Source organism: Choloepus didactylus, chromosome 19, assembly GCF_015220235.1.
Source record: "Choloepus didactylus isolate mChoDid1 chromosome 19, mChoDid1.pri, whole genome shotgun sequence".
NCBI lineage: Eukaryota > Metazoa > Chordata > Mammalia > Pilosa > Megalonychidae > Choloepus > Choloepus didactylus.
In genome coordinates, this window is record NC_051325.1 from 28,965,818 (window position 1) to 28,982,281 (window position 16,464).

The 16,464-nt window shown below is 38.4% G+C and overlaps 1 protein-coding gene across 5 annotated transcripts in view; it reads left to right on the forward strand.

Annotated features, from left to right (window-relative positions):
* Window positions 1-214: 214 nt before the first annotated feature.
* Window positions 215-16,464, forward strand: part of GPCPD1 (glycerophosphocholine phosphodiesterase 1) — a 70,315-nt gene continuing 54,065 nt past the window's right edge. For 2 of the 5 annotated variants that reach the window (XM_037812324.1, XM_037812323.1), the window contains exons 1-2: window positions 8,182-8,235; window positions 13,155-13,239. Coding sequence is in view for 3 of the 5 variants with exons in the window: in XM_037812318.1 (XP_037668246.1) it covers window positions 5,654-5,702; window positions 8,139-8,235; window positions 13,155-13,239 (231 nt within the window). In the remaining 2 variants the exon portion in view is untranslated. Of the gene's footprint in view, window positions 528-5,631; window positions 5,703-8,138; window positions 8,236-13,154; window positions 13,240-16,464 lie in introns of those variants that run through there. The other 3 variants (XM_037812318.1, XM_037812319.1, XM_037812320.1) reach the window with 3 other exon arrangements.

Below are 16,464 nucleotides of genomic sequence, written 5' to 3' on the forward strand. Positions count from 1 at the left end.
CCAGGCCAAGTCTCCTCCGTGCGGGGGAGCCCGCTGGCCTAGCAAGGGACCGCGGGGATGCCCCGGATGCCCCGCCACGCGTCAGCAGCGGACGCGAGCCTTTGCCAGAAACGCGCGCGCCCGCCTCCCACGCGCGCCCGGCGATTGGTCGGGGCGATGACGGGCGTGACGTCATACCCCGCCCCCCGCCCCGTCAGTCCCGCCCCGCCGGATGGCTTGGCGGTTTGGTCTGGAGCAGCTGAAACCGGTTTGAGCGGAGCTGCTTCCTGCCCTCCGCGCCGCCGCGGGCCGCCTGCGGGAGTTCCGGAGAGGCGCGGACAGCCGGCGTCGGGCACCTGGACCCGCGGCCCTCATTGTGGGGCGCGGCGGCGGCAGTGGCGGCGCGGATTCGTGGATCCGCGGACCGGGCAGGTGAGCCGGGCGGCCGCCACGACTGCTCACGTGGCGGGCGGAGCTGTCAGGGCGACGCGGGCTGGGGCCGGGTCGGACGCTGCCGGCGAAGACTAGCGGCCTTGACGTTCGCTCCGGTAAGTCCTTGGGTTACAGGTATTGGACTTTCATTGTTGGTTGCCACGATTCCGCTGGACTGCCTAGTGCTTAGTTCCCTTCTCCAGTATGTGAAATGTTTTAGACACACCAAAATGCATAGAAAATTGGACCACCAGGGGTGTACGCAGTATCAGTAGCAAGTTAAGAAACAAAGAAACAAACAAACAAAAAAAATGCAGTTTTCTGTACCTCTTCCTCCCCAGCATTCCCCTCACCCTCTACCACTGTCTTGATCTGTCCCTAAGTCATTCAGTGTTTTGACAACTGCTTATTTCCTGAAATTGCTTCGCCACGCAGTCTACGGCATGCTGGTATGTCAGTTATTCCAAGAAACCAAATTGGCGTACTCTCCTAGGAAAAGGTTCCAGGAATAGACATCTCGATTGTGCCCTCAGTACAGTTTTCAGACAGCTGCCCCCTACTCTCCAAAGCTCTACTTTTTTCAAAGCTCTTCACACTGCTTTCAAGACCCCTGGGAGGAAACCTCAGGTGCTCCATCAGCCCCCTTCTCTTAGCCCACTACCCAATTGCTAGGAAATCCGTCACAGTGATGAATTGTAGGGAATTCTTTCACCTTGAGGCAGCTCTCTGAGTCTGATGTAGCACCAGAGGAACTGATCCCAACCCAGCAGGATGTTTGGACCTGATGATGTTCTGTTCAAGCATTTTTCTCTCCACTCCTTCCCATTTCTCCCCGGCTCCTACTCGCTAGTCTACCCTTCATGTTTTCTCCATCTGGCTACATTTCTGACAGCTGTGACTTACCTAAGATTAAGCACAAGCTACTAGTCTTTTTCAACTCATAACCTTCTTGATAAAAATAACAAAGCCAACGGAGGTAAAACTGCAGGGGGCCAAATCGGTTCTTGATTTAAGAACCAATGGGAGAACCAATATGCTAGACTAAATTTAAATTTGCAAATTTGACCTAGCAGTGTGAAACCTGTAGCCCCAATTACTTCAAAAGAAATCTCACTGTGGCAGTCAATAACGTTTTATATGTACAAAACATAGGTTGGTAAATCTTTGTGTATAACTTAAACAGGAAAAAAACTGATCCCCTGTGAAAATAATAAAATGAAATGGAAAACATTTGGAAGCAATTTTACTGCATTATTTAGAAAGTTGACCAAGGAATTAAGTTGGCCTGATGAAATTGGCTCCAGAGAAGCTTTCTTAATAAAAATTCATTAATGTCTGCATATGTTTGATAACATATTTGCTCTGAGTATATTGGGGTTAGAAGGTTGGGATGAACAGGATGAACAGAAAATTAACTTGAGGAAACATAGGCATTTCCTATATTCCTTCATTACAGCTAGTTATGATGATCAAAGTTGCTGGGGTTTGTCTGAGAAAGAGCAAAGAGAATTGGAGACAGCTTTTTTCTTTGAAATAAATTGAAGGAAAATGGTGAGAGATGTTCTCTTAGGCCAGAAAAACACCCTTTAACTAAAAATATCTGTGACTTCAGTTTAACTCTTCTCTTAAGTATTCCTGTACCTTGGTTTGCTTAAATTTCCCTTTTGTTTCCCAAGCTGGTAAACTAATCACATCATGTGTTGGGCAAGTTTCTTTGACCAAAAGAATAGTATACAAATTATTTTGCCCGGGTTGTGTGAACTCTGAAATACTTTTTAAATGTCATATTTTTGCTAATTGCTTGAGTCTTTAAAAAGTGTTAACAAATACTCAGAATCTCAGAGAAGAATCTGTTTAATATTTATCTTCAAGAGGCACAAAGTGGAAGTTATAGTAAAACAACAACAAAAACCTGTCTCAGGAAGTGTAGGTGAGTTGGTTAAATTACCTGTTGGCAGCTCATGTGCATTAATGACTAGCATTTTTCATACTATTCTCATTTACTTTTATCTGGCGGGTCTCCCCTCCTCCAAGTTGGGATGTTTTTTTGCTAGTTTGGAAGAGGGGGAAGTGTGGTAGGGTGTGTAGATTTTGTGTTACAAAACAGAACAGGATTTTACTTTGTCACTACTGTTTTGATGGTAGCTGGGTGCCAAAATTGTATGCTTCAATCCTGCACCAGAATTTTGGCCACGGTCCACGACTGAGTAAACTGCCTTAGAAGCAGCTCCCCAGGCTTTTATTTGGTATGGTGTTCGTTTTGGGGGGGTGGAAATCAAACTAGATTACTTAGCTTTTGGCAATTCAGGTGTAAGATAACACTTTTTTGAATTTTAGTGAGGTGTTTTGGATGTTTTTGTGCTTGCGTATAAAGGTTTGTATAGTAGGTTCACTGTGGATGTTTATAGCCAAGTTATCTTTTGCTACTATTATAAACAGCCTTAAGAACAAAAGGCTCAGTTTTAATAACCAGTTAATTTTCTTTTTATTAAGTTAAATTCAGGTAGGTTTCCCATTTGTCTAATAGAAATCTAGAGATGATTTTGTATCAGCTGTTGATTTGAATACATCAGAAGAATTAAGTCTGATTTTCCTAAAAACTGGTTAAAGCTTTAAAAAAGTTGACCACCAAATATTTAAGAACCTACTGTGTAATTATTTGGATGAGCCTGTCCTTAGTTGAGAACTGTGGTAGTTAACTCGAGGTTGAAATACAAGTTCTATGTATAGATTGAGGTTGGTTATTCAGTGGTTTTGCCAGATGGTGATGCTTTTGCTGTCTCTTAAAGTTAAATCAGTAACTTCAAAGCCAAGCTTTCTTACTAGCCTTAAGATTTCTTCCTATTATGGTATAGATTTTTAAAATTAAATGTAAGATTCCAATTTTCTATGAAAAATTATAAGGAAAAAATCATACTCATAGGGTTATACACAGATTTGTTACCAGATGTCGTGTTAAAAGAGACCTATAAGGTATTCAGATAACTACAGATTAATGAGAGGCGCACCAAAAATCTAGAGCTATTTTTAGATTTTGACCATTCTTTTGAGAGCCTAGAACTGGATGTATGTGCTTTCAATAGATCATGTTTACTCTTAGACACAGAAGTAGATTAAGGAATCTTAAATATTATTTTTAATGTAATTTTATTGAAATATATTCACATACCATACAGTCATCCAATGTGTACAACAGTTGTTCACAGTTTCATCATATGGTTGTGCAGTCAACATCACAATCAATTTTTGAACATTTTCATCACTCCAAAAAATAAAATAAAAAAAGTAAAAGAGAACACTCAAAGCATTCCATACCCCTCCCCTCCATTTACTTTTTTTTCGATTGAAATATATTCACATACCATACAACAATCCTTAAGTATTATTTTGATCAAGAACAGGTTTCTTTCCAGTGCAGAGTCTTGAATTTTCTAACTGAAATGTTTGAGTTGCCAAATAGGGAATTCTTTATCCAAGTAACTCAAAACAATGTTGACTGGTGGTCTTATTTAATACGTATATTCAACTTTTACATTTTATTGTTGATGTAAATGTGATGATCCATAATTCATAGCTAACATTGGGCTCCAGCTCTACCTGGCACTGTGCCAGGTTAATTTTTCTTCACCCTCACAATAGCCTGCTGTGGGTTAGGTACTACAGATCCGGGTTTCTCAACCTCAGCACTACTGGCATTTGGGGTCTGATAAAATTATTTGTTCTGCAGGGTTGTCTTGTGCATGCAGGATTTTTAGCAGCATCCCTGTCACTGGGTATCAGGTACTGTTCCCTCACCATCCCCCCAGTCATGATAACCAAAAATGTCTCCATGTATTACCAAATATCCCCTGGGTGGCAAAATCTCTTCCAGTTAAGAGCCACTGATATAGATCTATCTACCTTGACTCACAAGTGTGGCTAACTGTGGGTGGCAGTGTTTATTAAATGGCTCTTGCAGAGTTATACATGTGTTCAGGTAGAGGGGGAGAGAACAAAGGGGAACTAGAAGAATGAATAGCTAGAAAGTTACTTTAGGATTTTTTATAAAGTAATGTATAAATGTAAATAAACAATTTAAACCAGCATAAGTTTCTAGATATGAATAAAAATAAGATCAGAATTCTCTTAGGAACACTGGTGGCTTGGGATGGCAAAGTTTTTATTTTGGGGAGGGGTTGGAGAAGTTATGTAGACTATGATATGTCCTTGTATGGAGTGTGTTCTTTCACTATTTCACTATTTGCAGTATTCGAATAGTGACAATAAGCACTGAATTTATTTTATCCATTTCCTGCCTGCCTCTGATACTTAAATTAGAGGTGGTAAGTAGGTTAGTTTGACTAAGAAAGATGGAAGAAATGGAAAGCTAGCTAGAAAGAAATAGTGAGTAAAGGATCTCAAACATTTAGGGGTTTAGATTTCTATAAGTAATCAAAGTTAATCCAAGCCAGGGACGTGAGGAAGAATACTCTAATTGATATAAAATTGTATTATTGGGAAGAGATTTAGAGCCAAAATACAGCCAGGAGACTTTTGATTTTGGATGAGTTGATAACTTAAGAAAGAAAGAAAGATTTGAATGTAAGATCAATTATATAAAACCAAGGTTTGGTAATAGATTGTAGTGTTGAAAATCTGAAAAGGGTGATTCGCCTGGGAGGAGTTTTTTTTTTTATTTTTTTATTTTTTAGTGATTAGTTACACTATATCTTAGAAGGAGATTTTCAAACTTGTTGCAGAACATAGTTTTTTTCAGTGGGCAGTACTTAGGTTGTTTAGTTGTTACAACTGATACCTTGTAATTAAAGTAGAAATAACTCTCGAGTCAAGTTTTTTTTCCTATCTATAATTGTGAGTTTTTTCTCTTCACTATAACAGAACTTGGTCAGGTCAGATAGGTTGGATGCAGAACAGCCACTTATCTGAAGAAAAAGTATGTAGCAAGAGCATCTTGACTCCTTAAAAATAAAAAGTTTAGACATGTTTTATTTTGAAGTATTTCGGGCCCATATATACAGAATAGGTTAAAAATAAGTTTGTAACTTCAAGCCCTAAAACTTGCTAGCTACTTCCCAAGTAATTCAGTCAGTTTATGTATAAGGACTTTGAAATCAATCTTGCTCACACTTGATAATCATTTTTTTTTCTTTTCTTGATAGTAGCTATCTGTAGCTAATATTTCCATATGCTATAAATGACAGTTTCTCTTTCTTTTCCTAGCACTACAAATAGGTCCATCAGAATGACACCTTCTCAGGTTACGTTCGAAATAAGAGGAACTCTTTTACCAGGTATTGTCAAGTTTTACTTTTTAACTTAAATTAGCATTTTTTTTTTCCTTTCTGGAATACCTCAAGTATGTTATTAGAGTGGCCCTAATTTTTAGATAAAAATATCTTAGGCTTTTCCAAATATCAGAAATGCCCTCAGAGCACAGTAAACCTGAGGGAAAAAAAATACCTCCACAAAGGTATTTTTCAGTTCCTCACATCTCTTGCTTCCTCCTTTAAGGCCTTATCAAATTCCATTTCCTCTGCCTGTATCTGTGCCTCCCCCCTTAACTCTCTCTACTCCACCTCCCATTTTCCACTAGGATTTTATCCCTGTGAAATTCAGGGACATGGCACTACTGTGTAGCACCTCTTACAGTTTTTATGGAATTATTCAGGTAATTTTGGTTTTGGACACATCGTAAGCTCTATGAGAATAGGACTTGTCTTGTTCATGCTGGATTCGCACACCCAGCCCAATGCCTGGCTCAGAGTAGGGGCTCAGTAAATTTGTGTTCAAAAAAAATGAATGAGTGACTGACCCTTATCTAATGTCTTTGTTCTAACACCTGTCTCAGCAATTGGCTCTGTGTGTGTGTGTGTGTGTGTGTGTAAGTGTAAGTATTCATATTCTTAGCCAAGATGATCTAGTACAGCTTCATTTCTGAGCAAGTTTCTGTAGATTAGCAATTGCTAGTCAACTGGTAGATTGGCTCCCTTAGGTCAAGTACTCACCTCCAATCCAGTGTATGAACTTTTCTTGAGAGAAAAGACTGCACAACTATATCATGCCCTTTTAGGGAGTTGTAGGTATGCAATTTAAGCTTAAAGGAGCTGATCTTCTTAGGCAAATGAACTGGCCACAGAATTGGCCACAGAAAGGGGACACTTGTTCTCAGAGACTAGAAAGGAGGAGATAATGGTGGATGAGACTGTAGATGAATCTGTTGGTGGGAAGGAGGAGGTAGAGGGACATGGACAGGACATTGGGGAAGACTCCCTCTTTTCTTCCCCATCACCTTGGTTTCATTACTAAAGTAGGAGGCAGTGATCTCGGCTCAAAGTGGAGAGAGTAAAAAGGTTCCTCTTTTCCCACTCACAGAACCCACATTCCAAAGGAATCAGAAAGAAAAAGTAACATTGCAGTCGGGAATTGGTAAAGTGTAGGATTTACCTATAGGTTTCACTTTTTCATGTCCTTTCAAGAGCAAAGAGTAGCTTGCTGTTTTGTGGGGGGCGGGGGAGAAAGAACTGACTCCATGAAAAAGTTTCAGGACTCTTCTTTGGGAAGGAAGTATAATGGGCCCAAATGAGTGATTTTATGGTGATCTATGCTTTTGGAGCTAGATGCTTAAGACTATCACGTAGTAATATATGTGATCTTGGGAATGAATATTTATGTCTTTTATTTAGCTAAATTGCTTACCCTTTTTAAATCAGGAAAGGTAGTAATATGTAAGTTATTGCAATAAAAATTGGTCCTTTTAATGGATTGGTGAATAATTTGACAGGAAATTTCTGTACTTCCCCACCCTGTTTAACACACATGCCTTTAAAACCTTGAAAAATCCTGAATGACTACTATACTTGGAATTTGAATTAAGGTTTAGACAATTCAAGCTTACAGATTGCTCATGTAGATGGCTAAAGCTGAGTACAATTCTGATCTTACTAAAGCATTGCCTAAGACTTGGAAGCCAGGCTGCTCTTAGAATGTGGAGGAGTTTGTCTTAAACTTTTGCATTTGGCCTCAATTATATTTTTTTAATGAACTTTAATTCTTTTCAGAATGTGTCATTTTAAGTCAAAGACTTCTGCATATTTTTATCCAAGAAGTTGTAGACTTCTCCCAAATATATACAGATTTAATTTGGCTGTATGTTGATCTTCTGATGAAAAGTGTTCAGATGAAATGATAGTTATTATTTTAGTAAGAGAAACTAAATTTTTCACTGTGTAAGTCGTTTTGAGTTTTTTTCATTACACTGCTGCTGTCTCATTGCTGATTCTCTTGATCTTTACATTGTTAATGGCTACTGTTTGAGTTTCTGGGAAATTTTGGTTAATATTTCGTTAGAAGACTTATATGTATTTAGTGTTTGTCCCTTTTAAGTTGGAAGCCACCTTGAAAGCAGAGACTGGTTTGATCACCTCATATTCTTGGTGCCCAACAATATATGCTTGTTAATGGCTCAATAAAATTAGTTGAACAAATAAAGAAAAGTTTATCCCTACACCTTCCCCCTTTTCTCTGGCTTTGCTTCTGTAGAGGAGGGTTAATACGTAGGACTGCAGGGGTACCTGGGCACACCCAGCATGTCTCCAGTGAGGCTAGTTCTTCTCTGGAAGAGGAAATTGCCCTTTGGTTGAACTAATGCAATTGACTGCTCTTTTTTTTTTTGCTTCCTTAAAACTTTCCTACTCATGTCACTATAACTGGTTGTTCTGTTTCTTTAGGAGAAGTTTTTGCAATATGTGGAAGTTGCGATGCTTTGGGAAACTGGAATCCTCAAAATGCTATGGCTCTTCTTCCAGACAATGAGACAGGTGAGAGGTAAGTATGGACTTGCCAGGTCACAGAATAATTGTGATGTTCCGATTATGAACTTGGAGGCATCTAAAGTACCTTAGGGAATGTGTGTGTGTGTGTGTGTATATATATATATATATATATATATATAATGGTTTTAATTTTTATCAGAATTATTACATGCACATAGTTTAAGAGAACTAGTTTCACAAAGCTAGTTGTGAAAAAACAGGTTTTCAACTCTTGGTTGGTTCATCTGGTATTTACCATCATATTTCTAAATAATAGATTTATATTGCTATTTCTTATTTTTTAAAAATTATGTATTGTCTTTTGGCTTCTTAGTGCATATTCTTGCTGAAAAATCTAATTAATTTTTGTCTTACCTGTAAAATTATTTTCTTGAGAAGTATATTGTTTCGGTTTGCTAAAGCTGCCAGAATGCAATACACCAGAAATGGGTTGACTTTTACAATGGGGATTTATTAGTTTATAGATTTACAGTTCTCAAGCCATGAAAATCTCCCAATTAAGGCATCAGTAGTTTGATACCTGGACTCTGAAGACAGGCTGCTGGCATCCGGGGTTACCCTGTCAGGAAGCAAGGCACATGGCCGGCGTCTGCTGCTCCTTCCCTCCTGGGTCTCCTTGCTCTCAGCTTCTGGTTTCAGTGGCTCTCTCCGCTCCTCCTGGGGCTTTTCTCTAAGCTTCTCTGGGTGTTTCTCTCTCTAAGCTCTTGGCTTTTCCTGTCTTTTATCCTCATAAAGAACTCCAGTAAAGGATTAAGACCCACCTTGAATTGGGTGGGTCACATCTCTATAGAAACAACCTAATCAAAAGGGCCCACCCACAATAGATCTGCCCCCCACAGGAATGGATTAAAAGAACATAGCCTTTCCTGGGGTACAAAGCAGTTTCAAAACAACACATATATGGTATTAATTAAAAGTAGAAAGCAGAGCACATGCCTAGATATCTTGGCTAGTGTAATGAAATTAATTCACTACTAAATTTTGCATGGTATATGTTGGTGAAGGGGGACCTGGGTGTCAGTCTCAATTCTTCAATTAACTGTGATCTTGGGCAGATCTAATGTCTCTAGAGCTCAGTTACTCACCTATACAGCAAAGAAGTTGAGTTAGAATTTGTGGATGTTAACGAAGGTGGTATTTACCCCAGTTAGGGGTATTTGGAAATGGTATGGGTTGTCCAAGTGTATGTGTGGGAGGTGGAGGGGAGGAAATCCCAAGTAGCCTACAAATACATGTAGTTTCCCCTATGGAGAAAGACTAGATTGGGTGATTAAGGCTTTTTAAGCTCAAATTCTATTTTCTTGTAAAGTAGTGCTACTCAGAATATGGCTTTGGACTAGTGCTAGTCCAAGAACTGTTTTTTTAATCATTCCATAATATGAGAATTGCAAAACTTGGGAACAAGCATTTATAAATGTTTATAGTAATTTGGTGTTGTTGGGACATCCATGCATACCATCAGTGAACTCACTCTCTGAACTGAGTGTGTAGACCAGAAATATTGGGCACAGGACAGATTGGGTAAAGCAAACAAGCAAACAAAAACTGGTTCTCCCCTGCAGAGAGTTTGAGGCATGCTGGGCAGAGCAAAGGAAAAGAACAAAGGAAAGTAAAACAATTCCACAATATAAGCTAAGGGAAAGAAAACAAACACCTTGAACATCACTTTTCTGATCTGTCATTAGTGAGACACATTTTCTCAGCCAATTCTCAGCAGTTTTTATAAGTAAAGTTTTTTTGATAATTGATATTGGCATATCAACCTACTTGGCTTTCATAGAGGTGAGGTACAAGATATTTATTCCCTTCAAGTGGTTGTTTCTTTTTTGATTTTCAGATCAGCCAGTTTCATCTAAAGTGAAACTCCTTGTCTTTCTGTACTTCTCCCTATTACACACTTCTCTGTACTCTTGAACTGCCCTGTCACCTGTTTTAAGTCAGTTTTAGCCAGTGTGGCCAAAGCGATGCTCACAGAATGAGGTAACACTCACCTACTTAACTTTAGGATATAGACATTGATGTATTGCTGATGCACACTGAAATATAATGGATACACATGATAAACAGGGCTGTACAAGGAGAAAGGGACTAGATATAAGAGACTGTTTGCCCTTGGACAACATTCTTGACTCTTAGAATTCTGTTTCTTTGGAATTTCGATGTACTCTGCATCTAGGTCCTCTGTGTCCCTCTTTCCCATGGAGTCTTTTAATCTTCCCCTTATTGGCTTGCCAGTCTGACAAAAGCTCTGCTGGTATTTGTTTCTATTTACAGGTAAACTGAAGGTCATGGTATTGTTGCATAGTATTGCTGAAGGTATGGGTCACCTGTGGTTTTATCTCCTTGTAGATTTTATGGCACTTTTTGGCAGGATATGAGGGCAATTCAGAATTGTACTAAACATCCTCACATTGTCTTTCTTAACTGATTTTTCTTGAATTTCATCAGGTTATGTTCAGTCTTGAAGTAGCTGAACACTGGTACATTTTTAACTTGTGCTATATTTGTTTAGAGAGATATGGGGGTAAAAATACTCACTGCTTTACTTGTTCCATCACTTCATTGTTTAGTGGTTCTTAACTGGGGGTGCACATTAGAATCACTGGGGGGAGGGGTGTGCTTTTTTGAAAACACACATACCTAAACCGTATTCTTGGGGATTGAGAAAGTGATGGGAAAAGAGCCCCAGTGTATTTTTCAAAGCTTCCCACTAATTCTCTTGTGCACAGTTGGGGATAGTTTTGCATACTCTGGTTGACTGTTTTGTGGGTGAAATAGTACGGAAATTTGCCATCTTTTTGTGGTAAATAAATTTCAACTCTGACTTGGTAGAGTCTGTCTGGAGCCTTGGGTTAAGAAGGATTCTGAGGCTTATTCAGGAAAGAGTAGTAGGGGCACACATGCCAAGTATTTGCTAGCCTTGCTTTAAATTGGCAGTTGTCAACTAACCTTGAATATCTAAATGCCCTGTGAAGTTTTATTGAACATGGCCAGATTCCTCCCCAGATGTATGAAATCAGAATCTCCCAGGTTGAGCCTGGACATATGTATTTTATTATTACTAGATTCATCTGACTGTTGAAGCTAGGACCATGGGTGAAAGCTGGTGGTGGATATTTTTGTTAGGGACCAGAGTGAGGATAATAACTGAAGGTTGTCATCCCAGTGAAGCCAGGATAGGTGCAGTGCTAGCAACCTGGAATCGTGGAAGAATGTGTTTTTAGCTGCTTTGTATTCACTGAACTACTTAGGCTGAATTAATGTTTGGATACTGATGTATGACAGTGGCTGTCAAACTAGAAGGGTTGTTAAAACTCAGATTCCTGGGCCCAATCCCAGAGTTTTTGATTTAGTAGGTCTGGGGTGGAGCCCAAGAATTTGCGTTTCTAACAAGCAGCCAGGTATTGTTGATGGTCCTGGGATCACACTTTGGTTACCATTGGCCTCTGATTTGAAGCTGATTTAAAAATCTATCATGGTCATGAATTGTAGTGAATTCTTTCACCTTGAGGCAGCTGATCAATCAAAGCTTTAGTTACTGTTAGAATAGCATAGTTTAGAGGAAGACATTGAGCAAGTAAGATACAGATGCTGATTGCTTGGCTGGGTGAATGGCCAGAAGGCTGGGCAAAGCTGATCAGAAGAACAAGGGACAATCAGGAACATGAATGTAACTTGCCAACATTCACCTCTTACTTGTGACACAAAGGTCTTGACCGCAAAGCCCCTGCCATGAAACATCCCTAACTACAGCTAATGGGAAATAAGAGAAGATTTTGACTTTGGCTTCCACATTGCACTACCTGGTTTTTCTGCTTGGACTTTCTGGCTCCTTCTCATTCTTTAGCTCTCAGCTCAGACAGTTCTTCCTTAGTGAGACCTCTCTTCCAAATCTTCCTGTCATTATCAAAAAAGGTCAGATAAGCCCTGTTCTAGTTTGTTAACACTGCTGGAATACAAAACCCCAGAAATGGATCGGCTTTTATAAAGGGGGTTTATTTGGTTACATAGTTACAGTCTTAAGGCCATAAAGCGTCCAAGGTAAGTCATCAACAATCAGGTACTTCACTGGAGGATGGTCAATGGTGTCCAGAAAATCTCTGTTAGCTGGGAAGGCACATGGCTGGTGTCTGCTCCAAAGTTCTGGTTGCAAAATGGCTTTCTCCCAGGATGTTCTTCTCTGGGCTGCAGTTCCTCAAAAATGTCATTCTTAGTTGCTTTTAGGGTGTTTGTCCTCTCTTAGCTTCTCCAGAGCAAGAGTCTGCTTTCAATGTCTGTCTTCAAACTGTCTCTCATCTGCAGCTACTCTCTCAGCTCCTGTTCATTCTTCAAAATGTCCCTCTTGGCTGTAGCTCCTCTTCAGAATGTCACTCTCAGCTGCACTGAGTTCCTTTTGTTTGTCAGTTCATTTATATGGTGCCAGTGATTTAATTTAGACCCACCCTGAATAGGTGGGGTAACACCTCCATGGAAATTATCCAATCAGAGTCATCACCCACAATTGGGTGGGGCTCATCTCCACAGAAACACTCAGAGAATTGCAATCTAATCAACACTGACACGTTTGCCCACACAAGATTACATCAAAGATAATGGCGTTTTGGGGGACATAATAGATTCAAACTGGCACAGGCCCTTACTATGATCTGCAGTTGTGTCTTATTTGGTTACTTGCTTATCTGCCTACCCACACAAGTTAGAAAGCTCCTTAAAGATGGAGCTTTTTCTGCCATATTCAGCACTGTGGCCCCAGTGCTGGGTGCAGAGTAGGCCTGTAGTAAAATTTTGTGGAGGAGTGAATAAATGATAATGGTCACAGACCTTACTTGAGGAGTTTTATGAGTTTTGATGTCTTTATGCATTTTGGTGTATTGTTGATGCTGCTTCTTTTGTTTTTACTTCCCCTCACAGCATGTCATGGAAAGCAGCCATTGTACTCACTAGAGGAGTATCAGTTCAGTATCGCTACTTCAAAGGGTGCTTTTTAGAACCAAAGGTATGTGCTCTTTATCTAGTTTCCAGTTTCTTTAGCAACTTGACTTCTTTCAAAAGCAATTAACTTAAGAATGAAAGCATTCGAAGTAAATTGAGTTTGTTTTGGTCAAATAAGGAAGATAGAACTCTAGATTAATAACATTTTAGTACCAAAAAGCAAGGAGTAGCCAATTCAGGAGCAGACAGTGTCTGCAATGGAGTTTTAAAAAGACTAATAGTAAGTATGTATTGCAATGTCCTTATCATGAAATTGGTTTAATGATAAATGTTCTCTGTAAATGTACATTTTCTTTTGTAACTTCGGTAAACTAGTTAGTAGCCAGTTGCAAATGTTTTTCTTTTCTTTTTTTAAATCCTTATGCAGTGGACATACATTTAGAGGAGTTTATAGCCAGCACTGAGTAAATTGTTTTTAAATTATTTCACAGTAGCCATCTTTTAGTGGCTGCATTGTTTTAACTCATCAAAATTGATTCTGCTTAGATTTTTTCAGAGATGGTACTCATAAGCTAAGATCTTTTCTGAATGCTTTCGGACTGCTAAATTACTTGCTCACAGTGATTTATTATTTTGGGATTGTTTTCGTATTTAAACAAGAAAAAAGGTTCTTTTCCTCTTTTTTTAAAGATACTTATTTGCTGAAAGGATTCTTTTTCTTCAGATTTTTACCTTTGAGCATACTCAGGCTGCCTGTGGACGGGGCTTAGAAAGGGTTGAAAGGAAGCAAACCATGAGTTAGAACTTTAGAAAAAAATTTCCTTGGGAGGGGGTTCATTGAACACTTGTTACTTGTGAAAAATGCAAGCAGTCACTATTACGTCATTCTTTTAGCCACCATTATAAAAAAAAAAAGAAAACTGACCCACTTCAGCTGTCTTTTGCACCTATTACGTTTCTTATTCCAAGAATATATTGTAAATACTCAGTAACTGAACTTAAATTACATTATGGTTAATCACTGTGTTGGCTTATCTTGACAGTAGTCTTACTTTAATGATGTAGGAAAATGCCATCATATATTTGGCATAGGTGTTATATATAGTGGCAGAGTTCTTCAGTATAAATTGAACAACTGAGTATAGATGCATAGGTCATAGCACTCATGACATTGGGAGCTTGAGGATTCGGTTGTGTGAAATTTAACTTTGTAACATAAAATCCACTAAATTTTACTTGCAAAGGGGCATTTGGAGAAGAAAAATCATAGTGAGTCCTTTGTGCATAGTTTTCTAAAGTAAGACTGGTGTCAACACAGGTCAAATCAAGCCAACCTACAGTATGTTTTTTCCTTTTCATTGACATGTAACCAAAAGCAGCACATCAGTCCAAAATGCCTTTTTGAAAAAATTGGCAAGAAGTCTGCTTACAGTAAAAAAAACAGTTGTCCTCCCTTGTAATACTTGCAAAAGTTTACAGTATATGTTGGTGAGTGTGTTTCTTTAAGTAGGTGCTCTGTATCGTGTACACATGTACCGTGTGATGATGCAGGGGCTGGCCATGGTAAGTATGTTTTTCGTGGAATAGAGTAAATAGCTACATAAAATCCCATGCGTGTGGTGAGAGGTTTTCCCCCCACATGCCATGTAAAGTGAAACTTCTTTTCTTTTAAAAGCTGGTGGCGCTTTTTAAATGAAACATAATTTTTAATAGAAATATTATGAAACTTAGTTTTTTCTCAGTTGTGCAAAGCCTTAGCTCATGAAACTGCAAATTTTGGGGATACATATTTTATGAATATAAGGAGTGATAGGAAAGCAAAATAATTATGAAACCATTAAAAAGCTGAAATGTGAGATAAGATTAATTTTACTGGGTCAAAAGTTTTAGGAGGTAGTCTGCTCAGTTCCAGGAGGAAAGAATCTTAAGTTAACAATCTTATGATCTTGGACAAGTCACTTGACTTTAGCTTTCTTGTCTAAAATAAGGGGTTTGAGTTACAGATTTCTTAGATCCCTTGCATTGTTAAAATTTTATTATAAAATTTTACCATTCATATTTTCTCTTCCATACTTTGCTTTTTCTAGCATATTCCTTTTAGCTTAAAAGTTAAGACCCCTGAAATCCTTTTTCTCTTATCTTTTCATAGCTGCATGTTCTCTTGCACTTTAAAAATTAAAATAAAGTGTTAATGTGTTGTAGTTTAAAATAATTTTACAGGTAACAAAGCAAAATATTATCTTACAAAATATAAACATAGCAAACAAAGGTAGTGGGTATTCCTGGAATCAAAACACTGAAGTGAGTCTGCAGATAGTCCGTTAATTTCACATCTTCACCAAAGATACTTTTTAATACATAATTTAAATGTCTGATCCATGTCCACCCCCTTTGGATGTGCCTGAATTAGGGATGTTTGGTTATAGTGAAATGTTAGCTACTTTTTAATTGTATTGTCCTTGAAAATTTTTCTTCATTTCAGTGGAGATAGGTCTTTATCAGTAACATATCTGTGTTTTGTTTCTAACTTTTAAAGGTGCTAACTTTCACTCATAATTAAACTCACACAAACTCTTTACTTTGTTCTTAATCTCCCCTAACTTTAAAGAACCTTCATAGAGTGGTCATCTGTGATAGGCTTATAATCGTTCATTCTCTGAATAGCCCAAGTTGTCGTTTGTACGTTGGATTTTTAATGTAATACAATTATGGATGCTAAATACTCTCAGTTAACAGCTTTCTTTGCTTAACTTGTTCCTAGGTGACCATTTTTCTTATTGGTCTTATTAAAAATAGGCCTGACCTCTGTATGACATCAGAGGTGAAAATTTCTCAGATCACCTTTAAATTGCAGGTTCTTTTCCAAAATTGTGGAAAGAAAACAATCAGTAAAAGTTTAAAAGTTCACATTTACATTTTTCATGATATGTGAAAGCAGTGATGTTACATTACTAGCAGATCATTTTGCTTGGTTTGTTAAAAAACAAAAGCAAACCCCCAGTCTACATGTTGGATATTTTTTTTCTCTCCATGTTTGATATAGCTGAGTGATATCAATAAAAGAAGCTGTCATTAAGATTTGATTTTTTAAAATATTTTTGTTAATATGCATGTTTGAAAACATTTCAGCAGTTATCTGATTTTCTTTACTGATACTGTTAGTGGAATATTGTCTTGGACTGATATTGCTACTTTTCCCCCCAAGAGATCCTTTTTCTTCTTGACTCCAAATTTCTTAAAACAGCCTTTTGCAGATCTCAAAGGATGTATTTATACAGCATATTTGAAA